The following is a 24967-nucleotide window of genomic DNA, read 5'->3' as shown; positions in this document are numbered from 1 at the left end:
CAGTGAAATAAAAGCCACAACTATGCAGAGTCGTGAAGCGTACTTTGACACAGTGACAATGTTAATTAAATTATTTCCTCGTTGTTGTTTTCATTTCGTAGCAAATGCACTCGAAACATACCGCCTAATTATTGAATTACCAGCACAGTAATTTTGACCCATATTGTGGTGAAAAGAGAGGAATATTTCAACACTTTTGCTAATCTGTTTTCTCTCTCTCAATGTATAAAATTTGTATGATAGCAATTTATGTCATTTTGGAGCAGATATTTCCTCACTTAAACATGCGCTGCACAATCATTCTATCTATGCGAGAGATGAGACGATGTAACAAGGTTTTTTTCTTGTGTGGAAAATCTTCCGAAAATTCGTGATGGAGTCTCTTCTCTACGCCACAAAATACTCCGCTCCGCATAATATTTGTGAGGGGACAATTTATATTCATTTCCCCGGAAATATGACTCACCACGGTGTGACATTTGTGTGATATGTGCCTCCCCTCCGTACCAAACCGCCAGCCTGGCGGAGAGTCCGTGGGACTCGGCGGATGGGTGGCCATTTGGGGGGTGCGGGAGAATCCATAGGAATGTCGCCGTGCCTCAGAAAGCAACCCCATTGAGAAACATTGAGGTAAATTACCGTTATCAGGTAGATGGATGAATGGGTGGATGGTGATTGACGTTTCAAGTGTAAAATGGGTAAAAGCTCTGCGATAACTCTTCCTCTCCCCCCCCCCCAGACTGCCATCATCCACCTGATATGCGGGAAAAGTGGAAAGTGACTGCTTCTGTGAATGAGGGGAGAGTGAAAACTCAAATTGAGATGCATCGATATGTAATGGGTTGAATTTTACCTCCCCTAAAGCACTTATTAAATACCCGAAGCAAACATGCTTTAGCAAATACATCTTTCAATTGGATTTATCTCTTGCAAATGGGTGCAACTTTTCCACTCATTTATTATTATGCACTCGTGTAAAGTGATATTACACTTGCATGATTTTCCAAATAAATTTATCGCTCCGTAAAATCCATCCTCAGATCATTTATGAAACTACCATCAAATAAATAGCAACTAAATCGTCAATAAGGTCAGCAAAGGGGTGAATAATTTCTCACGAAAAGGGTACAATTGAGAAGAAATTTCTCAGCAAAAGTACCATAATAAACACGCTGATTTGTAAGTATATATAATTATACATCTAATTGCAAGTTAATTGCTCTTTATTACGTGGAGAACAGAAAAAGCCCTCTTTTTACGTAGGCAACACAATTGTTTGTGTAAAAGCCCTAATTAAATTGCACTCGTCGATATTGATTTCCAAGAACCTCTCAACGCAGGTAATTTGTCAATATTTCCGCCATCAATTCTATGTTTTTGTGGCAAACTTTACTCTTTTGCATCATACAAATAAATACACCTTATTCACTATGTGGTTAATTGGTACGAAATTGCTTCTCAATATTTATCGCATAAGTCTTCTTAGAATCCTATTAGTTTTCCGTGTCTCTAAATAGTGCATGGACAGAATGGTGACCAATTAATTGAAGAGTTAATTGAATATCCTAAAAGGCTGTCATAAGATCATGCTGATTTATGGTTTAACAACACATTTGTAGGTGTCTGAAATAAGCAAAGTAATTAGCTCTGATATGAGTGCTCAAATTGGACTTCAAATTCAAAATTGAGAGAGAGAAATGCAAATATGACTAATGCACTAGCTGTGAGTGATATTATGGTAATCTCCAACACAAAATGACCATTTCCATATTAGCTTCAGTTCCAATTTCAATGGGATTATGCATTTGAGCCGGCTAATATTCAATTCTCGGGCAAACGCGGAATGCTAATCCGGCAGTGAGATCACAAGAACTGGATGCACTCACCTGAATTGCTTAGCTTAGCAGCCCCTCAAGACTAATCGCTCTATATTAGATGATTTGCATTCTGCTCCAGAGGTGAATTCCATATTTTCCAAAGTGTAAAACTTGTTCGTTTGTAGGTCAAACCATGTCCACTCACTCCCCCCATGAAATGGGGGAGGGTGGAGAAAGTCACCCGATGTTTTCCACTGGTGGGCTTGTGGGGTGGCTGTGTGTGCACCCCATTCTGCTGGATGGAGTGATTTTACAAAATGAACTGTATGCAGGAGCACACTTACTGCATGAACAGGACATAGAGTGGATAGTTGAAAAGTTCCCAAAGAGAATATGACACTCTCAACTTATATCCAATCAAATATCCCTGCAAATGCTCACCGTCTCCCATTGAATCCAGTGTGTCTTCGGGGTTGTGATGGCACTCAAACAAGTCTCAGATATGCATTGGAGCGGAATGTGTGTCTGCATATGTTACAGCACACGTCGAACAGCGATAAAATCAATAGAATCCATTTGTTATCTGGCTTGAGAGCTTATTGTAGAGGAAGAATAACACATTTCCCTTTTTTTTCCTCCAACGGGCAACTCTCCTCTGTTCATTCTTGCTCTTACTTCCCAAACCCCGTCCGGGGGGGATGTTTCCCCGATGCACCCAGAGTTGTGTACAGATGTCTGTGGAAGCCTACAAAAAGCTGAAACAATTCTCTAATATATTGGCTTAATTGCTGTATTTGGGTTTTTCTTCCAGCAATGAACCACTTGGATAAGTTGCGACTGTGGGGAAAGTCGATTCGTGTGATGGCCAGCAAGCATCAAGCTGTTCAATTGCCAAAAGAGGGTCAACCAGATGCTGGATTAACGCGCGACTACTCTCAGAATCCTCTGCATCGCTTCAAGAAGCCAGGCAGTAAAAACTACCAGAACATTTATCCGCCATCGGCGACACTGCATTTGAGTAACATTCCGTAAGTGTTATCTTGACATACTCAATGAGAATATTTCATATAATTTCTTACGTCAATCTCGCCTCTGATAATTGGTCAAGAATTCAAGAGATCCACTGTGAAATTTGTTCACAAAGTCACCCCCCAGTGTTTGCTGTGCGACTTCACACCCTCACTTTTGTGGGGAGATCGATGAAAGTGTATCCAAACATTGCAGTAAAAATGTGTGCATCGCTTATTTATTGCAACCAATGAAATATTTATGTGCTCTCCATTGAATTACTCAGTATCCGCTCGTGATGAAGTGGGTGTGCGAACTGTATGCAAAGTGTCTGAGAGCGTCAAAGATTGAGGATAAATGATACCGATGTTTTTCAACCCTTATTCACAGTTTTTTTCTCTCTCTCTCGCCACGCTGCACGTGAAGATGTTTTACAACCCTTAAACGTGATACGCACGGAGAGGAGGTTGAAGGGATGAGAATTGTGGGAAAAAAAGAGGGGATGATTTAAAATATTATTCATACATCGGATGAATCGTCGATTGTAAAAAGCTTTTGACTCTACTTTTTAGAAGATTACCGTGTGGTTTTGCTTCTCAATGCCCACAGTTTCTCACAGCACTCAATTTCCTTTGTACACACAATCATCTCATGACTGTGATGATTTTAATCCCTTACCTTTTTAGTCTTTAGTTGCGATGACGATCCAAATATTATTTTCCCTCAATTCACGGCTTTTGGGGGGGGGGGGGGCGAAAAGTAGACAAGAGTAGAATAAGATGAAAATCAAGGGAAAGAGACGAAATGTCTATAGAATCCATAAATGGAGTTTAGCGAAAGCACCAGAATTTATCTGTGAAAATTGCGATTGAAGTTGTAGCTTCCGTTTCACGATGTTTATCTTCTTGTCAATCACGAAACATCGTAGATTTTCACTCCACAAAAGAAATCGAATCCACGCTGTGGCGATAAAGTTACAGAAGAGACTTTTCCATGGTGAAAAATTATCTCGGCACGCGAAACATCAAAAAGTTTTCATTTTGGAATTATTTGTCTTATTAACTTGTTGCGGGTCGCAAACTTGAGGAAATCCATTTTTTGCTTCCCAACCCACCTGTCGACGGATAATTTTACCTTTAGGTGTCTGTTTGCCATCATGTTTTCCGCTAAACAAACAGTTGGATTTTCTTTCAGGCAGATCAATTTTGCCAAAATGAATACATAAATTTGTGGACTCTTTTCATCTGAAATTGACTCTCTCGAGAGAAACAAGTTAGATAAAGTTATCTTTCTAAAGTACTAACTATTTTTCTTGTGTGTTTATTTTTAGGTCTACAATAGCTGAGGAGGATATTCGTGATGCGTTCGTTAAAAATAACTTCGATGTTAAGGCGTTTAAATTTTTCCCGTGAGTTTCCTTCAAATTCAATCTTATGTTCTAAACGAACTTATTCCTCTTCTTCCACCAACAGGAAGGACCGCAAAATGGCTTTACTTCAACTGGCTTCCGTGGAAGAAGCAGTTCTGGCACTCATCAAAATGCACAATTATCAATTGTCAGAGTCAAATCATCTCCGTGTGAGCTTCTCCAAGTCAAACATTTAAGCTGTGCGACTGGGAAGTTGTGTGTATTCAGCTGCGGTGGAAGCATCAAAAGGGCGCGCCCAATAGCCAGATCGCAGCGCTTGCAGGGGCGGAAGGAGAATTGAGGAAATCTCAAAGATGCAGCGAATACAGAATTGAAAAATTGGCAAAACACGGAATTGCTCACTTATGTATGCAGTAGCAATTTGGACTCTTTGGAATGAATTCACTGAGATTCTTATATATTACGTCTTATTGTTCTATGTCTATACTTTTATGTTTTATTTTTTTTCTTAGTATATTTTACACTCTCTTCCTTTCCATTTGGGGATTACTTCTAGGAATAATTCTTTATTTGCGCAAGGAAATAGAAATCCTTTGTTGGATGAAATGAAGAAAGCATAAGATCTGAATACAAGATGAAAAGGAAGAGATTTACATGTGCAGTTTTTAAGGCCCAGTAAGATTTTAGGAGTTTTATTTTCACGTTCGACAGTCAAGTGTTATTTAAACTGACATTTTTATGAATGATATGACACAGTATTTCTCCTGAATAATGTTAAAAGAAAAAATGGAAGAAGATGAAGAAATATTATATTTTTTAATTTTACAAAAAACCTCCCTCTGAACGATGTTATGACATGATTTTCCAATACGATCTACCTTTGATTAGTGAGATAAGTTTAGTTTTTTATTGTTAGTTTTTGTATGCTTTAAAAAAAACAACAACAAAACCATATAAATTGTATAGAAGTTAAGTGAAACTGTTTGCAAGACATTAACTAAGGCAGTTACAGAAATAGTGCAAACAACTCAGAAGCCAAGTTGAAGAGACACAAAAAACAATGATCAAGGGCAGTTTAAGAGGAGTTGAATTATGAATTTAATAAGAGAAAAAGTGCATAAGACATTGCAAAGTAGCAGGAAATGTGAGAAATCTGAGGAGATGGAAATCATTAGACAGAACTAAATTAAATAACAAAATAAATACATACACTTTCAACTTAAAAAAAATATACCTACCTATTAAAAAAAAAAACAAGTAAATTTAATGAGAAATGAACAAAGTTAGAGGTGAAATATTATGTAGATGCGTTGAGCTTATATTTGAAACTAAAAAAAAATTGAGATAAATATTGTAAGAAAATAATTGAGAAAATGGTGTAAATGATGAAATTTAAAACATGGTGATTTAATAATAATATCTTTAAATGAAATACATTAAAAAAAATGAATAATTTTAAGAATTGGGAATGGATAATGACGGATATATATATATCATAAAATCCTCACTTTTACAAAAAAAAAAATATACACGAAAAAACGTGATTTCAGAAGTAAAAATTTTAGCTAGATTGGGGATTTAAATAAAAAAAGAATTGATAAAACAATATTAAAATATCTTGTGAAGTGAAGGAATCAGCGGGGGAATGATAAGAAAAACCCCTTGGCATTACTTTCATTGACAATCAGCATGAGAAGTGGATCATTTTACAAGGAAAAAATTATCCGTTTAAGACAGTATATCAATAAATACCAGAGAGAAATTATAGTGAAAAAAAAACTATAACTGAGTGTTTAAGCATCAGACAGTGTAAAAGCATGACAAGAAAACTTGTGTAGAAATAATCGGTAAGTGTGAGTGCATAGAGAGAAATGCAAATGACGCGATGAAAGGCATCTTTATAAGTTCTTAGAGTGAAGCTAATTATTAAGATAATATTTAGTGAAAAGTGGAGTAAGCTAGGCGTATTGAAGAAAAAAAAAAACATTAAATTATATTAAATGTTTAAGTAGTCAAAAGGAGTAATTATTGTTAAAGTAACACAAATTATTGTTAAGTTTATCCCCTCCCGAGCAGCAAAAAGAAGATTTATTTGCCGTCATCACACGTTGAAATGCAATTCCTTTGAGCTACTTTAGCAATTATGCAGACGCATAAAGCCTTTGTTTCCCCCCATCAATTGTGGCACAACTGCAGAAGTTCAGCGCCCCAGAAGGCATGCTGCGAAGTGCCAGAGGAGAGAAGCAAATGCTCAAATCTCATCCAATCTGCTTCTCACTGTTTTTTCTCTTCTAGAGTTCTTTCCTCATGGTCAGAAAAGTATAAATATATATACAGAGAATTGGCCAATTGTCTTGTAGCCAAATTATCCTCTTGTTTTGCAAAGTTTCACACCAGGGAAAATGAATTTATCCCTCTTCATATCTTTGGCGTAATATAATTCTCGATATTTGTCTTTGTTCGTGCATTGGTGAAAAAATATCTTTGTTTTAATCTGTGATCAAGACCGACAATCATTGTAATTTTAACAAAGAAGATGGTAACAGAAAAAAGCGAGAATTAATGTTAAAAGCGCGCATTCAAGCCCCAACCTTCGATGTTTTTTCCCGTTCAGTTCAAAGTCTTATCACTTCACCTGAATTTCACTGAGTTTCGTAGTGTATCGAGTCACTAGAAATTGATGTTATAGCGAGTATTGTAGACGGAAAGAGAGTGTAAGCAACTATCGAGGATCCTCTGAAAATTCCCACGAAAAGCGACTAGAGATTTGAATATTCACACACACAGAAAATGTCTCTGGCAAGAGAGCACTTTTGCCACTGGACTGTAATGTAGAGAAAATACTATTGACATGACAAAAGTGTAATTTTTAGATGTATAGAAATATATTTGGAGGGTTTACCATTTAGGACAAGTATAAGGAACTATAAATTGTGTTTCACAATATGTGAGCACCGCCAAATGAGTCAATTCTAAACACTTTTTCGAGAAAAAAAAATGAAGAGAAGAAGAAGAATCATAAGGAGCAGAGTTGATAAAGCGATTGGATATTACTTGTGGATTTTATACAGTGATTGGGGTCACAATAGGTATCATTTATCCTGTTAATTGATTTTTCGGTGGTTTGGCGCAAGTCCATCTGCCACAGGTTGAAATCAAAGAGAAACTGAGAGAGAGAATAAAAATTGATTTTATAGCGAAAGGCATAGAAGAAATTTATAGGTAATAAACAGTAAATCAGAAAGAGGTATTTATGAATTATCACCTGTAGATTCTAGAGAAATTGTAAAACTTAGCTATTGTATATTGTATTCGGGATCGTGAGACAGATAAAAGAGAGAGAGAGAGAGAAGCGAAAGCGCGTGGTGTAGACTTCAAAGCAAAAATGATTGACATGATGAAATGAATTTAAAAGTAAAATTTTATTGTGTGTAAGCAAGGATAAATTTGATCAACACTCCGATTCTCTTTATAACTTCTTCAAGAAACCTTCTCTGATAGGAAAAATCTCTTCTAACCCGAAAGAAAATCCTTCAAAGTATTTTTGTGGACGAAACTTTCGCTAAATAACAGGATGGCTGAGAAGCGGGATAAAAGAGTCATTATTTAAAGTGACGCACAATAGGAAGAAAAAAAAAATGAGGAAAAAATACACAAGATTGTGAGTGAGTAAAAATATCACGTGAAAATTAATCAAAGGCTTAAATAGAAGAAGAAAAAAGAGAGATATCTTTACAGAGAGAGAGAAAAAAATGTGCAAAAAAAGAAAGATATTAAATCAGAGATGAAGAAAATTGTTTATTTTTGGATTAGCAAACATCATATCTAACATATTGAAAAGAAGTATTTTAATGAAGAGAAGAAAGATATATAAAAGGGCACAATGTTCTTATATTGAATATATATGGAGAATATTTAAATTTATATAAACATATTGAAGATGATCGTGCAGGATGAGAAGATGAGGACAAAGAAGTGCGTAAAAATCACATGAATGCGAGGAAAGTGTATGATAAAATTAGAGATAATTAATAGGAGATTGACGGAATAGTGAAAGGCTAAAAGACAGTTTAGATTAGCGCAAAGCCCACATTTGAGAGTCGAGCGTCTTGACAAAATATGCTCTAAAAGCTAAGGAGAGAAAAAAAAGTATTTCTTGAGAATGTTATAATTTATGATTTCGCAATGCGCGAGCGACGAGTGAGCGATTTTCGTGGGTGTGAAATTTGAGATAAGAAAAAAAAATAACTTGCAAAAGGGAATTAACACAAGAGTTTAAGGAAGAAAAATAAGAAAAAATTAAACTGAATACAGGTAAATAAGGAAGAACAAAATGCATTGATAGCGTTTGCCTCCGAAACTTTTATCATTTCTGAACAGTGGAAAAGAAAACACACACACACATTTTTACCAACGTATTCTTCATCACAGAATAACTTTCAACTGAGAGTATTTCTTCAGATAGTTAGTGAGACAGGATATGTGAAAAGAATCAATATATACTTCAATATTATAGATAAGCTTAAAAATATTATGGAAAAGAAAATTGTACCGTGACAATTGAATAATGAAATAGATGAGAAAAACATGATGAAATGACCAATTATTTATCAGAATTATTATTGTATATGTGTATCAAGATAAAGTACTAAAAAAAAATGAATTTATTGTGAGGTAAAAAAGAGAGAGATGACAAGAAAATGAGGGAATGACTAAGTAAAACGTAGTCAAAGTTGAGGACAAAATGGATTCATTTTAGATAATGTCAGAAAATACTGTAAAAAAACGCAGAATAGTGAGGAAGATACTTTTAAAAGATGAAAGGAAAACCCAGTGAGAATTATATATATTATTATTATTATAAATAAAGAAAAAAAATTTATGGTAAATGAATAAAGAAAAGTCATGAAGTAAAAAGTAATCCTATCTTTAAAGTGATGATCAAGAAATACACACAAAAAAAATGTGTATCAATGCGCGTCAATATTTTGAACTGGAAGGAAAAAAAATACATGTGAAAGAGCGAATTAATCAATAGAAGTTGTACTGACTAAAAGAAAATCTATACAAAAAAGGATACACTCTGTCGAACAAGAGGACAATGGAAGGAAGAAAAAAACTGCGGAGAAGAGAAGGAAACAATTTAAGGAGGAGTAAATAAATAAATTATATTGCTATAATCTCTTAATAACTATACAAAAACTTACATCTTACATATAAATTATCTATATTTAGCGCTAATTTTAATCTTACCTATGACATACCTATGACTACATTATCATTATGAATTATCATTATTATTATAAATGAAATGAATAAAAGTAATGAACAGTGAAGCAAGAAAAACAAATATGAAATAAGGCGAAAAAAATCGAGAGCAAATAATGGAAAAAAAGTGAAATATTAATCTAATGTAAAAGGAATGGAAAAAAATACAAATATTTAGTATCAAATATTGAATAGAGAAGACAAAAATACACAAAATTTTACGAAAAAAAACGGAACGAAAGAAAAAATGAAAATTGCGACAAACATCGCGAAAATGGAAACAAACATTGAAAAGAATAAAAAAAAAGAAGAAGAAAATCTTTAAGGCCTAATTTTGTTATCTCTGATAAATCTTCATTATATTTTTATCATAATTTTATACTCTTTTTTTCATCATTTTAACGATTCTGCTACGCTACTTTCATTCTCAATTAGTGGTTAAAAGAATTTCTCAATGAAAGCAAAATGAAGAATAAAATCAAATTGTTGCATTCTCTTTCAAAATGTACCAAAAACAAAAACAGAAAAAAATCAGAGACGTGGTAAAGACAAACCTTTGGAAGACTTTGAACAACAACAACTCAATGAAAGGTCACAAAAGTGTTTTTAGGAAGAAAAAAAAGGCTAAGAGAAAATCAATTTTTCAGATAGAGAAGGAACAAAGAGAAAAAAATGAGAGACCACAAAAAAATTTAGTGAAACAATGGAATTTTGAATTGTTATCGAAGACAAAATGAAAGAGAAGAAAAATTATAGAGAAATGAATTGTCAGATTACTCATTAATTATTAAATATTATTATTATTATACATTTTACTATATTGAAGAAGAAAAATGATGAAAAAAAAATTCAAAGAATACAAAAGTACAGAAAGAACTCCGCCTCATAGAAAAAAAACAACACTATGAATGTCAATTTCCTTTCGTTACAAGAATCTGTTAAGGACAACATTATGACGAGGGAAAGTGATGTTGAGGATCATGAGTAAATGAGATCTATCTTGTGATTGTGTGTGAGAAAATCTTTCTGTACTTTTCGAGGAAAATATATTTAATGAGAAAAGATCCAGTCGCATTTAAAAATTTTGTCGTTTTATAATAAAATGTGTAAAATTTATTAAGAACAAGACTCTTTTTATCATTTATCCAAATCCATTTGAACTGAAGATAAGTGAGCTGCTGAGGATTTCCTTTTCACCATTCGCTTACTCTTGGATGCTCTTAACTTAAGAGTTGGGGGTTCTCAAATCTCACCGTTTCAGGAACAGAATTTGGTTTATCCGAGACGCAAAATCGATGAAAGTTTGTCGATGAGCTGTTTGTGTTTGGAGGAATCTTGGATTCATAGTAAATAAAACGCATCATTTTTATTATTATTGTTTAACATCGTTTATTTTCGCCCAAAGAATTTCTATTTATTTTATTTTTAATTCATAATTCTATTCACTTTTTGTGGCAGTAGTAAATCAGAGTATTCATATCCTTCTAACACTGTATCCAATGCCTTTTTTTTAGTTTATTCTTTAATACTCATTCTTCATCTGAATGTCATAAGGTCCTTCAATACTCATTTTACTTTGAATTTATTCCTTTCTTTGCCTATAAGATGAATTTGTCTCTTAAATAGAATGGATGACGTCGTGTCGTTGAGAAAAACGATTACAAAATGTGGAAAAAACATGACATTATGCGATTAAATGAAATTTTCACTCTGAGTGGAATTCTCTCTTGCTAACTTCACTCGGTGTTCTGCAACTTGAGGAAAAATATTTGGAAAAAGATGATGATGGTGGTAAAATTTGCAGTAACAGAAGAAGGACACACGGAGACATCGAGTTCTTTTCTTCACTATAGTTCAGGGGCATCGTATATTTCATATCTTTCCTTCACTATATATTTTCAATTAAATATTTTCACTATAAGATTGTTGTTAATCATTAAATCATTTGTAAATTAGCTTATTAGTTTTTTTTCCATCTTCATTTCAATAATTATTGCAATTGAATCATATTTTCTTTCCATCTTTATTTTTTTATTTTTCTTTTTAATTCCATTTTTTTATGACTATAATATTCATTTTTTTTCTCACTTTCTTTTAATTATATAAACCACTACTCTTGAGTACATAATACAATTGTTAAATTAACTTACTTCTTCTCTCTTGATTCGTTAAATCAATTGTGATATATTTTCATCTCTTTGTCCATTTTTTCTTAAATTTTCTTTTAATCATGAACTTTGTTTTTTTCTTTCTTTCTTTCTTTTTTAAAGCAAATTGCCACTAATTACTTCTTAGTATTTAAATTACATTGTAAAAATTATTTTACACGCGCTTAAAATTTCTTTTCCTTCATTTAATTGCAATTCATTTCTGCGTATTTTTTTTTTAACTTTTATGATTCCAAATGAAAAGATAGAGTTTTGAATGAGAGTTCAGATAGAGAGTAAAGAGATGCAAAATAAGATAAAATATGCAAATTATAGTAGTTTTTTCTCTTAATTCCGAAATATGTGTTTGATGGATATCGTAAAATCTGATTCTCTGATGACTTTTGCAAAGTCATCAAATGCTTTTCTTTCTTGTTCTTCGATTTTTTTATCTAAAGAAAATGTTCTGTTTTTTTTTATTATATTACGTCCAACGCTAATCAGATTTTTAGTATATCATAATACATCATTGAAGTATAAAATTGTGTAAGTGATATGCAACATTTTATTATTATATATTTTTATGTATATTTTTTTGTCTTAAATATTTCAGTTGAAAAGCGATTTTCCATATTTTTTTTTGGAAATATAAAAGGGAGAGAGAAAGCTTCTGATTTGTTGTATCTTATTTTCTTCAAATCTACTCATGAAGTTTTAATGACACTAAAAGGAGAAAATGGAAAAAATAAGTTGAGAAATGTTTGATGATTTTTATGATATTTTTTTCTCTTCTTGTTCAATTTTCATGCCGACAAAGGAAACTGATGATCTTTTGACGTAAAATCATAATTGAAATCAATTCTTGAATTTCATCTCGTTATTATTATCCCTTTTTTAGAAGACTGGAGGATATTTCTTTAGGGAATTCTTTTCCTTCTCATTAATCTATACATGTAAAATGTGTGTATAGTACAGTGTGATAAATATGCATCCAAAATTGGACAATTTTCCTCTCTATATTAAGAGTCAATTCAATGAAATAAATCAATTACTCAACCTTCTCTCATGCGGAAAAAACTTTTCATCTTATCCACTGGATCTTTTGAATCTTTCTCTTCATAATAATTCATTTAAAATATTCACCTCAAATGCTCCATCTTGTATATTGTGCATTATACATATAACTATTATATAAGTTTCTTCATTACGATATGAAACAGTGATATACCAACAAGCCCAGGATTAATTACATATTATCATCAGTTTTAATAAGTGTTGCCCTTTACTTCGTCTTCATTGGTTTTTTTTTCTTTATAATAATATATCATTATACTTCAAAGTTGCCATAAGAAAACTCAACAGATGCTTCATTTTATTCAACTAATCATCGTATTCATTGTCCTTTCAAATACCCCTTCATGAATTATGATTTAATCATATTTAAACTAAATAATTCAGTCGGTCAGAGCAGTTCAGATTTAAATAGAAAAAAAAATGGGGAAAATTGTGCACAGTCACGAAAAAGAGAAATACACCGTAAAAGATTTCCAAAAAGTGTGCTTTTCCCTGATTTTTCATTATCGTTTGAGCTTTAATTTATTCCTCTAAAAAATGTTATTCTTGCAAAAATTGACACTGAATATTTTATTCATTACAATTTTGTTATTATTAGAAATAAAAAAAAGTGTGAAACATTGTCGACAATTTTCATGATGAATGTAATATATATATATGTGTGTAAATGTACAAATTCTACGTCACAATCAATGTCGCCAAACGATCAACAATATATCTATTTCACTATAGCTTATCACGCAATCAAGTGGAAAATGTTTGAGTGGAGAAACAGGGACAAATATTCACTCAATCACATAAATTCTGGCCATTCTTCACGCACATTTGCTGGTGAATTTTGATTCAGAGTCAGAAGCACCATCGCCAGATGGAAAGAAAACTTCTCAAGACCATCTTCTCGACTCCCTTGCTCTCAATGATGCCGTTTTGATCTTCTCACCTTTGCATTATTCAACACTCCATTCAGTATTTATACACCAATTGGCGCTCATTTCATCCCGACAAGTGCTTCTCGCGAAAATATTCATTGCAGCGAAATTAGAGAGTATGTTTTGAGTACATTAGAAGGTGTTTTTCGTTAAACAACTGAAGACACAACGCCCATCAATGATGCAAATTTAAAGCTATTATTGCTTCCTACTTTCCATCAGAACATTTCAATAAGCTGCATCTTAGTGTAGTTCAACCAACGATGAAAGGCTTGATTAATGAATGAACAAATGTCTATGACTTTAATCTTTAATCTAGAATGGTTTCTTGAGCACTTAATTCTCAACTTTCTGACTACAGAGTGTATATAATATTGAAAATCCCGAATTGCTTATTGAAATATGCATAACCTTAAACCCAAAAGAGAAACTATCCTTTCCGGAAACACTATATGGAAATTCGTATGGGGAAAATCAATGACCCAAATACGAAGTGTTTTCACAAATTCTGGACTAAACGAAGAACTCATGTGCAAACATTTCCAATAGCAATTTGCATACGAACATACATATAGAGAGAGAGTATTCTCTCTCTCCGTAATTCAATAGTCTCATTGACAAGAGCTTCCTAATTCCGAGTCATTCATTCTCCCAGAATTCTTGTGCTCCTTTATAGTCGATGATGCTGATACAATAAATGGGAAGGAAATGGGATATTGAACAATTCTGCACGAAAAGGTGTGCAGTGTGGAAAACAACTTGATAGTTTAGCGAGAGTGAAAATTGGGTGTGAGAAGAGAATATTGATTTCTTGCAGATGATTTTCGTAGAGCAATTTGCTCTGGCTGTCTTCAATAACCATGTTGAGTTCTTCGTTACACACCACTTGCATATTGAGTGGTTTATTGGTGAACAAGACATTGGAAACAAAGTGGTCATTGTGTCTTCAATCACATCAAAAAGATCTAAATATTTGCAAGGTGTGAAACTCAATGGAAAGCTCAGATGAACTTCAAATGAAGTCATCTTGTAGCTATTTACTAAGGCAAAATCAAATGCTGTCAACGTCTTAATTGTTGTTATACGTAAAATATGTCTTTGTAGATGATTATCAACTGAAAGAGGTAGTTTAGCAGTGAATTTCTTGAGATGATCGTCTACACCCTGTAAGTTTGTGTCTTTTTGGTTCTCTACTCACTCATAAGCACACTCATACTAATTACTCCACCTAATTTCTCTACCAATCCTGTCACTAAACAAACAATAAAAGCAACATTTTCCTTACAATATCCAATATCTATCGTACTTTAGTTAGATTTTAATCTCTGAAGACAGTGTATAATATGTAAATATAATTATTAAAGAAACGGAAACAAAACATTGTCTATTCAACAGAAAAATTTGCCAATTATAGGATTATAATTCAAATGTAATAAATTGACATGACTCTTCGCTAGAATTTCACCTAATGCGATTACGAACTACTCTATAAGACTTCGGTCTATATCTTCGACTAATATGCATTGAATTACTTTAGTTGCTTGAATGTATATACAAATTGTTGTAATTTTCTCTCTTTGCTAATCTACACTTATGGTATCATTTTCTTTACATTTAAGTTTTAAGCCTCAATAGAAAATCAATGGGCAGGTGTTAGCCTGAAAAACCCCACTAAAATGCATTATCAACTAAAAGTCACGTTACAATTCACCTTTTAGCCATTTTACGCTATAAATTTACTGATTAATTTCTCCTCACCATAATTATTTGTGTGTTTTCTTTTTTTTAGAACACAGAATATCTCATGTTCTGTGTGTTAAGTTTTCAACGTGAAAAATTGGTATTAAAATCAATAGTAAAAATTTGTTTATGTCTTTCTCATATGTATAAAGAGTATATAAATGTCGTCGAAATGTAATCTAATTATTTGTCACAAAACCAACCTACTGTAGAAGGAAATATTATCCGAAATTTTCTTTTATTGATTCCTTTGTGTAAAAGTGGATTGTGTTTGATGAAAAATACCATATTATTTGGTAAATGTTGTAAATTCTGTGTTATGTTGCAAAAGGACCTGAATTTTCACATGACAGTTGATTATCTCTTAAACATTATATATCTCACATGGTCTTATCTCCTTCATCTCACATTTTTGTGGATTTTCATTCGATTTACTCGTGAGTGTGTTCATTAATCCACGCTCTTCTATTCGTATTATGCGACTTCGCGCACAGAATTTTCTCTCGCGTATTTAAGAATATTTTATTTTACTCTTTAGCATATTAGGAAACAGTCGTTTATCTTATTATTATTCGGTTTCTTAGGTTGTTCAGCTGTATTTTCTTGCGTACAGGTTAGATTTTACAAAAGAAGTCATTTATAAACCATTCTTCATGGTCAAAAACACCGTAATTTCAGACTCTAAATGTTATGAAAGGATGTTTATAATCCCTTTTAGTTCCGGATTTTGGTACAATTTATAGTATGGAAAGGATATTTTAGATTGACAAAGAAAATAAACGAATCAACGATTAGTTAGTGCAAGAAATAGTTGAATTTCCCACATTTTTTTCCTGAACTTCATAATTCCTTGTGAAGTTTCTGCCCGCATTGGAGCCAAAAACACGTGTAAACTAATAATAAACGTTTTATGTCTGGTATTAGAATGATTTTGGGAATTATCGACAACATTTCTTGCACAAACTTGTGAAAGTTTTGGAGTACAAATGTTTTGTCTGCACATAGAAAAGGTGTGGAACTTGAAAATGGGAGTACAAGAGCATCATAGAGTCATTATATAAATATCTGTATAGATAGAATAGAGATAGAAAAGGTATATAGAGGTGATAAAGGAAATAGCAAATATCTCTGTTGTCTAAGTTATTTTGGCCCAAAAACTTTTTCACGTGAATACTTCCTGGACACTATTTCACTCTTCATCCCCTTAGTCTACGTTATTTTTATCGCATTTTCATCATTTTTTTCTTCTTTCTTTTATCCTTAAGTGACTCTTTATTCTCCTAAAAATGTACCATCAAAAAGCGCTTCCTGCCTGGGGGAAGTGTGTGACTACTTCTAATGCAGCGGAGTTGCACTGTCAAAAACTCCATTTGTAGCATTCTTTAGTTAATTATAGATTTCCTTAATTTACTGAAAATCTTACACATTATTGTAATTCTTTATTGTCGAGATATTCAACTGAATCATGCGAAAATTCACCTTCAAGTCTTTCGTATCTCGACCTAAGCGGTCATGGGTGCCCTTATTCAGTGTCAATCTTCGCGGACGCCGTGGTGGAAATGGCTCCGGCGGCGTCTTTCGACGAGATGGTGATCGTTGGGATGGCGGAGTGCGATGTCTCGCACTGGGCGGGATTGTAGGTGGGCAGGAAGGGATTCGTCGAGGAGTACTGGACCCGATATGTGCCGTACGTGAAGCCATTTCCACTACTGGCGCCGAACAGGTCAATGCTATTCGTGGCGCTGCTGTACGGCGACGTGGTGCCACCGTTGGCGGTGGCCCTGGTGGAGTACGGGCTGCCAGTCTTGGGCAGGGTGCCGTACAGCATTGCCCCTGAACTGCTCGCGACTGAATCCGTGAGGGATGTCGACGTGTCACCGTTCGTGCTGGTGGCGTAGATCAGTCCTGAGATCGATGCATCCGTGGATTGGAAGGTGCTCTTCGCCATGGACAGCGGCGAGCCCGTCACTGAAGACACGGCGCGGCTGGTGGGGCCGATGGAGCTGTCCAGCTGTGTCTTCCGGAGATACTCCGAGGCCAGGGCACTCACGGACGATGTGGTGTCCGTGAGGCGACTGCTCAAGCTGGTGGAGGGGAACTGGTAGTTGCCCAGTGAGGACATGATCTGATTGCGCAGCAGGAAGCTCGAGTCTGCTGATGATGTGGCCAAGTTGGACCTGAATTGTTGGCCCATGTACGATGACGCCGACGACATTTTGGACAAGTAATTAGTGAGTGATGATTCGGTGGAGTGGAAACCACTGCGCGTCAGCTCTGCGGTGGATGGATTGATGTCAGTGGTGCCATTCTTTTGCGGTCTGCCATTGCCATCCATCGGTTGCTTCACTGAATGCGAACTGCCAGACTCCCGCAGGCGAACCGTCGAGGCAGATGCCACAGAAGACAAACTCATCGCCGGCGAAGCACCCCTCTTCACCGTGTCTGTGCCTTTGGGGGATGTAAGCGCAGAAAGTAAATTAACATATCAACCCTCTGCACTACATTTTTTTCCCTCTCTCTCTCTCTGCCCTCAACACTCCACTAATCTACTTTCTGCCAGACTTTTAGAGAGAGAAAAAAAAGCCCACCCAACATCCGTAACTAAGCAATTTCACGCGACAATTTCGAGTCTGTCTTCGTACCGCAACACAGAAATTCAGAGTGTGCAAAATTAAATTAGGTCCTTGGAGGAAAAGTTTGCACGATTGCACTTGAAACCCTCACTCTTTGAATGCTCCGTCAATTTAATTGCCATTTTCCCTCAACCACGCACTAAATACAGTCCAGAGACTGGCTTTCGAGTAGTCTCACTCGGTGAATGATAAGGCAATTACGGCAGAGGACGCAGAGTGTTGAAAGTTTGGGACGCTGCTAAGAGACTCACCCGATTCAGATCCGGATGACGAGGCGGAACTACTGCCGGGGGAGGGTGTGCCGGGTGGCGACTGGACGCGCACCGCCGAGGCCGCTGAGACCGCCGATTGAAGGTGCTGCAGAGGTAGATCGGAAGTTAATTAGTGTGTCAAAATAGACGAATGAAACAACATCAAATGAATTCTTTTTTGTTTCCACCCCTCAAAATCAATCTGTGTTTTGGGGAAAAATAAATTGAGTTTTCATCATATTTTTTTCACGGTTTTCCCATTCAATCCCGAAAAGCGTATATTCAGCAAATACCACAATTTGCGTGCACTCGTGAAGTGAGTCAATTGCACCGCATCGGTTTAGCACGGAGTGGAGTAATCTCACCTGTTGGGCCACCAGCGGCGAGGCTTGAGGCGATTGAGCTAACAGAGCCACTGCTGATGGAGACGCACGACTGCTGAGAGTGGCTGAGAGCGGAAGAGGGCCTTGAGATGGGTTGCTGGATGCTGCTGAGAGTGAGGTATGGAGGCTGGATGAGACCTGTGGTTTGGCCGCTGGCAATGCACTGGCTCTGTTTCCACGCTGCCCGATTGGCTCGCTGCGTCGACCTGTCTACATAGGACTCTGTATTAACCACAAGCTGAATGCGTTCCAGCCGGAAAAAGCTCTGTCTTGCAACTTTGCTCTCTCTCTACACTGCGAGTTCACCTCAAACCACTCATAAAATAAACAAAAAACGGAGGAGAAGCGCCGAAAAAAAGCGTCCGTGGGTTGGAAAAAGTTGCAGATGGTGAGAGTGGGTGAGAAGAGGGTGAAAATCCACTTGCCACTTGTGCCACACTTCCCCAATTCCCAGCCCTGCAACTTTCTCGCAACACCCTGGATGCAGCTGGGGATTACACAAAGCCCACAAAACAAATGCATAAATGCTAGAGAATTAAAGAAAATGTGAAAAACTGCGCAATGTTTCATACTGAGGACAAACTACTGTTCTTGCACATACATTACTTAATATATATGGTTCATGTCTTTATGTTTTCTTTAGTATAATTGTTAGAATGCCTTATTAATTTACTGTGTAGTGTTGTGTAGGTGCGAATGCAGAGACAACAGTATCTGTAGAAGAGGAAATATACCAGAATTATTTTCTTTTATTTCCCATCACAAAAAAATGACTATAAATTTGGTGAGAAAGAAAATGAATTTATCACACACACGATGCAAATTGGAAAACATAAAGCAGCAACATGTTTTACGCTTTCGGGGCTACACTATCATCACTTGAAGCGGCAACTTTTCTTTCGTCACACCAAGGGAAGCAAGACAAAGGAAACCACTTATCCCCAGAAAACAGTGAACAGGGAAAAAGGATTAATGGTAGAAAAAACATGGAGATGCAGTTTAAGTGGGCGTGTTTTATATATATGTATATATATGGGGCGTGTTTTATGGCACTGAAAAATTATATTTTATGAGAATATTCACTTTAATGCTAAAGCGAATGTGCACAGAGCATCGCTATCGACAAGAGGAATTCATTATTCACTATATATATATCAAACTCCTTGTCTGCAGTTTTTCGTGCATCAAATCGATTGTTTCACTTCTGCCCTTGCATATCGGAATTCACTTTCTTTCTCGTATAAAATGAATAAAAAGCCATCAATAAATGTCTTGTATGTAGTGTTTTTGTGTTCAAGTAGAAGAGGTTCAAAGGGCACCACAAATTGTTCCTCTAATCTATATAATACATGTTTTTAGAGGGTAAATTCCATCAATTTAATCTTGCATACCAAATGATGCTGAAGCAAATTAGATTACGTTACCTGAAGCTGCAGCGGATTGTGGTTGTGGCCAAATCTGCAGCAAGTACTTGAGCACTGCTATGGGCTGTGCATGATCGACATTCTCGCCGGCATTTCCTGAGGAGTGCAGCATCAGCGGAGGTCCCATGACTGTGGCCAATGCCTGGGCTGACATTTTGTTGCGGTCAGACGCAGATACAACCAATGAGAGGTGATCAAGGAGGAACACAAGGGTTGCCTGAGGAATATACCATGGTTTTTGAGTCTAAAATGCCTGAGAGTGGTTTAATCGGTTACTCACCCGATTCGCCCGCGGGAGACAGTCTAAGATACTTAACATGAGTTTTGCGTTGCCTTCAGGATCGTCTGGTAAGCAAACAGCTACTTGAGAGGAAGAGAATATGTGTTGATGGTAGATAACTTGTTGCTAAACTTAATTATGCACTCACCTAAAGCATCTAAGGTCATTTGGAAAAGACATCTAGTGAATAGAGGCTCTGGAAGTTCCCTGAGATAGTCCTTTAGCACCCCAGTAATTACATTAATATCAGGAACATGATCCGGACTCAATTCAACTGCTCTGCTGTTTCGCTCAAATGCCTCTCTGTAATACATATTTAGTCCAATTCAATTTAAGCTCATCAGTATGGAAAGTGATAAACTGTGTGCCAAGGAGAGCCGTGAGGACGAGGGGTAAATGGGGGGGGAAAATGAACTAAGTGGATGGTTATTAGGAGAGTGAAAAGAATTTAATATGGATTCATTCCATACAATCCATGTCACGGCTTAAAGACGATTCACAGGACGAATTATACCAAATCAAGTCTGGCAGCGAATCTCCTGTACTCAATTTAATTGAAATCAATTTTCCCTCGAGGTTAATAACGTGCTACGGAAGTACGATGACAGACGAGAGGAATTTCATACTCGAAATGAGACCAAATCAATCAAATTATAATCCATAATTTGATTAACAGTGTGATTTAATTTAATATTTAATTACACCCCAGATTACATTGCAAATAACCCTTTTTCCTCTCCCAGGAGATGAATTTGCCTATCTTTGATCTCAACCACATTGAAAATTCTTTGCGGTTTTCATTTATATGCTCCATATTTGCACAGAACACTTGAGATTTAAATTGTGGAATTTTCCGCTTTCATTGAAGGCAATTCATGAATATTTTAGATTTCACTGGAACTTTCATTTCAACAAACACGAGAAAACCATTCAAGAGTTCTCGCTAATACACTCAATATTGCCATTCTTCATTTTCAATGCAGAAGATCAATAAAATTGGAAAATTCATCTTCTCAATAATTTCTGAGCACATTCCTAAAAAAGGATTCCCAGGGATTCAGATATGAAGTTATTTGTTCACCTAATTACACACTCACCTCAAAAGCCTTTTCTTCGTGGCTGAACCACACAAGCGGTAGAGACCGATGATGTCCAGTCCCCGGCGCTCCACTTCCTCCACACAACGGCGCAGGACAATAGGAACGGGCGCACTGCCGGGCGCCCCCTTCGCCTCCCGCGTCACTACCGTCTCCAGATCTGCCCCAAAGAGCTGCGGATAGCCCGCCCGAAGGCTGGGCAGTCCGCGGCGGCGGTAGAGAGTTGAGGGATCAGTGTGCCGCACCCTCAAGTATATCGTCCCTCGCGGCTCCACCTTCAGCGCCAGCTGATGCAGCGGAGACTGCCTGAGAATCGTGGCCAGAGACACGGCGCCGCGATAGCAGAGCTTGTGCCGATGCTGGGGATCCCAGGAGTACACCAGCACGTCCAGCTGTCGGTTGCAGACGAGATCTAACTCGAAGGACTCATCCCAGTCGAACTGCAGATCTCCGGACCTCACCACGGTCCTGGCTTTGTGCACGCGGTCGCACTCCAGCACGCAGTAGAGATCGCGCACGGCGGGTTGGGGAGTTTGAGTGCCCTCGGGCGTGGCTCTGAGTCCACGGCCAGCCAGCAAGTGGATCCACAGCATCCCGGAAATCCCACTAACGTCCACCACAGGCTTCTCAAGTTTGTACTTGACAAACTCAGCCGGATTTATGTCGATCTGACGCTGGGGTCTGGGAAGTGTGGCACTTGGCGTGGGCGCCGGACTCTGGTGACCACTGATGCTGCTGCCAGCCGGACTGCCCGGGCCACTACTCAACTCCAGCAGCTGCCTCATGCGTCGCATGCTGGGCGACCGGATGCTGGACGGCGCGCCCAGATGCTGCGACGACAGAGACCTCACGGGAACCCCGGCCAGGGCTCCCCTCGGACCCAAGTGGCGATCCAGAGTGGAGCTCAGAGTGCCCGTCCTGGAGCTGTAGATGCTCTCAGTCTGTGTGTAGGAAAGTATAGAGGAGACAATGACTTTGCAGGCAAACAATAAGAAACATGAGAAGCGAGTTTCTGCATTGTGGCTAAAGTGTGGGGTGAACGATAAACTTTGTCGTGTCGGAGAGAAAAGATGAGTTCTATATCAGTCGTAGAATAGATAAATGAGAGACAACAGAGCTGTTGTCAAGAGTGTTTCCCTATGTGATACTTGCCAATCCTAAAGTCAATAGCATAGGAATTGAGTTTACGGTTTTGGGTTACTGACTTCAATTAAGATCAAGTGACCAGAGATATAGTCTTACGATTCAAATAAGCCAGGTACAAATGGAAATTCCAAGACTGTCGCATTTATCATTATTGTACCTCATATAGAAACAATACTTCAATTACAAGACCGAAAGTCCTTAATCTCGTCTCAGCATCAATTAGAGACTTTTTGCATAAAAAAGCAATGAATCAGCACTTTCCCTCGAAATTCAAATACCCCTTTTCAAATTACGCGACTAAAAGGACTTCATTATCTATTCTCTTGCAACTCTAGCAAAATATACTCAGCAAAATGTACATTGCGAGCAACTGCGAGAAAAAAAGCCAAGCAGGAGAATCGCCACAGTTGAGCTAGTCGTAAAAGTTTTACAAAGTCATTTCAGCTGAACTTTTCCCACCCGCCAATTCACCCCTCGCCCTAATTACTTCTGCCACAACGCTTCGGGACTCTTCAGTGTGACTTACGTTCTTGAGTGCATCATGAATGTTCTCGGCACTGCAAGAGAAGCGGCCCACGTGCTGTCCGAGGAGGCCGCGCGACACCCTCATTTGCTCGCTGATGGCGGAACTGCTGGGCGCCCGTCTCAGCCACGCTCGGTACTCGTCCGAGGTGAAGATAGACGGACTGGCTGCCAAGCGCGAGCGGAGCTCTGGAAGGAGAACTGCGATTCAGAGGGCAGGCATAAGTGCCATTTGACCTAGGTAAACTCACCGGCAACGCGATCCCGGGGCGGCAATTCGGGTCCGGACCAGTTTCCGTCACCCTCGTCGAGCAGGCGATCTCCCAAGCGACTCCTGAGGCCCAGGCGAGCGGCGCTGGGACGCTCGCGCGGCAGCGAATTGAATTTGCCCAGGTCAGGACCCATGCCAGCCACACTAGCTCTACCTGAGCTCACGAGGCTGGGCAGGGCGGGTCGGTTGTAGTAGTAGTAGCTAGGCCTAGGCCCGATGGTGGCCTCTGTGTCGCTGGAGTAGTCGAGCGTGGGGCGGGCTCGCCGCGCCAGGGTGGAAGATGGGGTGACCCCGTACTTGGGCGTGCGAGACGGTGGTTCGTAGCGACCATAGCGACCAAGAGTTCCTCCTCCCGTGGGGGTACCTTTGAACAAGATATTCACGTCATGTATTTCATGGAGATTTTTACAATTTCATAAATCCATGTTAAATTAAACTCGCGCTCCTCGGATTTCCAGAACTCTTCAAGCGATAAGTATTATAATTTCCACCTTCCCCCACCCCTCTGTCCCGGCGAACTCAGGGAAAATCAATGGAATAACTCCTGTAAGATGGTGCTGAGAAAAGTTTGAAGAACTCTTCAACCATCCAACTCTGACAAGGTGTCATTATAGAAAATTAAAAAGGAGAAAATTCACCAAGTTTGACTAGACTACACATGTACTTGACTGTGGGGCGGAGCACATTTCCACCCCATTATTACATCATTTGAATATTCCCCATTATACAAATCGTGGGAACTGCCTCCCCCCATCCCCCCCTTCGTCCCGCGCACATCGTCAACTCTTAGCATGGGATTTGCAATAAGTCTGGTAAACTCAATTAATTGGGATAGAATACAAATATAATAATACCCTGTTGGTGGTGGAGAACCTCGTCTAGAGGGAGAAAAAAGTTAATGAGAATTTTCCAACCTTAATAACCTGACACACGAAGCAAATTACATGATACTGACTACGATACGTGATTAAGGTATATAGAGGGGCAAATATGGAATGTAATGAAATAGACTACACACAAAGACCAGTGGCGCAAAGGTGGAAACTTTACAGAATGATGCAGAGGAATGTTGCAAAGAATAATCTGTGCCAGAGTCACTTCGCTACCTGTTTTCAGACTAGAGCGCAGCAGAGAATGACGTCCAAGTGACGAGAAATCTGAATACTCAACACGCGGAAGATGCTGATCGGAGCCACTTCTAGGGAATCTCTGGTGGGACTGGCTGGATCCTATGCCGCCCGCTGACATACGTCGACTGGGACCTAAGCGAACACAACAGATGTCTCGTTAGACAAAGTTGGGCTGATTATGGAATGCACTTACCATAAGCATCGCTGGGATAGAAAGCGTGAACTTTCTCGGCGAGACTCTCGAGTGTGCCGGCGTTCTGGTAGTAAGCATGGGATGGGGTGAACTGGTGGGCACCTTTGGGTTGTTCGGTGATGACAGAGGGTGGGGGCGGGGGCTTGTAGCCCCAGCTGGGTGGCTCGCTTTGTGCACTTGGTCGACTGTTGTAGTACAAATCCAGCTGCTCACTCTGAGGGCTGTAGTTGTTCAGACCGAGACCCAGTCTCGAGCGAGACTCCGTCATTTCTCTGCCATCGCCTG

At 37.8% G+C, this 24967-nt stretch overlaps 3 protein-coding genes across 12 annotated transcripts in view; 1 reads left to right on the top strand and 2 right to left on the bottom strand.

The window, feature by feature from the left end:
- The window catches only part of LOC132258177 (polypyrimidine tract-binding protein 2), a 203115-nt gene extending 192525 nt beyond the window's left edge, over positions 1-10590 (top strand). For all 10 annotated transcript variants that reach the window (XM_059755321.1, XM_059755325.1, XM_059755322.1 and 7 more), the window contains 3 exons: positions 2629-2845; positions 4156-4233; positions 4298-10590. In XM_059755321.1, coding sequence (XP_059611304.1) covers positions 2629-2845; positions 4156-4233; positions 4298-4430 — 428 coding nt within the window. In that variant the 3' untranslated portion in view covers positions 4431-10590. The remainder of the gene's footprint in view (positions 1-2628; positions 2846-4155; positions 4234-4297) is intronic.
- A 6284-nt stretch (positions 10591-16874) lies between these two features.
- LOC132257815 (uncharacterized) lies at positions 16875-18107 on the bottom strand. The gene is made up of 2 exons (XM_059754853.1): positions 18077-18107; positions 16875-17800 (listed from the first exon to the last, which is right to left on the bottom strand). Exons 1-2 carry the CDS (start codon positions 18105-18107, stop codon positions 16875-16877), a joined length of 957 nt encoding a protein of 318 aa, XP_059610836.1.
- The window catches only part of LOC132258175 (rho GTPase-activating protein 100F), a 32529-nt gene continuing 25281 nt past the window's right edge, over positions 17720-24967 (bottom strand). The window contains exons 7-17 of the mRNA XM_059755319.1: positions 24683-24964; positions 24466-24621; positions 23340-23723; positions 23093-23277; positions 21421-22361; positions 20472-20626; positions 20324-20403; positions 20044-20260; positions 18602-18829; positions 18237-18342; positions 17720-17800 (exon numbers count right to left, since the gene is read on the bottom strand). Coding sequence (XP_059611302.1) covers positions 18266-18342; positions 18602-18829; positions 20044-20260; positions 20324-20403; positions 20472-20626; positions 21421-22361; positions 23093-23277; positions 23340-23723; positions 24466-24621; positions 24683-24964 — 2705 coding nt within the window. The 3' untranslated portion in view covers positions 17720-17800; positions 18237-18265. The remainder of the gene's footprint in view (positions 17801-18236; positions 18343-18601; positions 18830-20043; positions 20261-20323; positions 20404-20471; positions 20627-21420; positions 22362-23092; positions 23278-23339; positions 23724-24465; positions 24622-24682; positions 24965-24967) is intronic.

This window comes from Phlebotomus argentipes, unplaced genomic scaffold (assembly GCF_947086385.1).
Source record: "Phlebotomus argentipes unplaced genomic scaffold, Phlebotomus argentipes genome assembly scaffold_4, whole genome shotgun sequence".
NCBI lineage: Eukaryota > Metazoa > Arthropoda > Insecta > Diptera > Psychodidae > Phlebotomus > Phlebotomus argentipes.
Note: the sequence above shows the minus strand (reverse complement) of the source record. Positions and strands in the feature narration are given on the sequence as shown.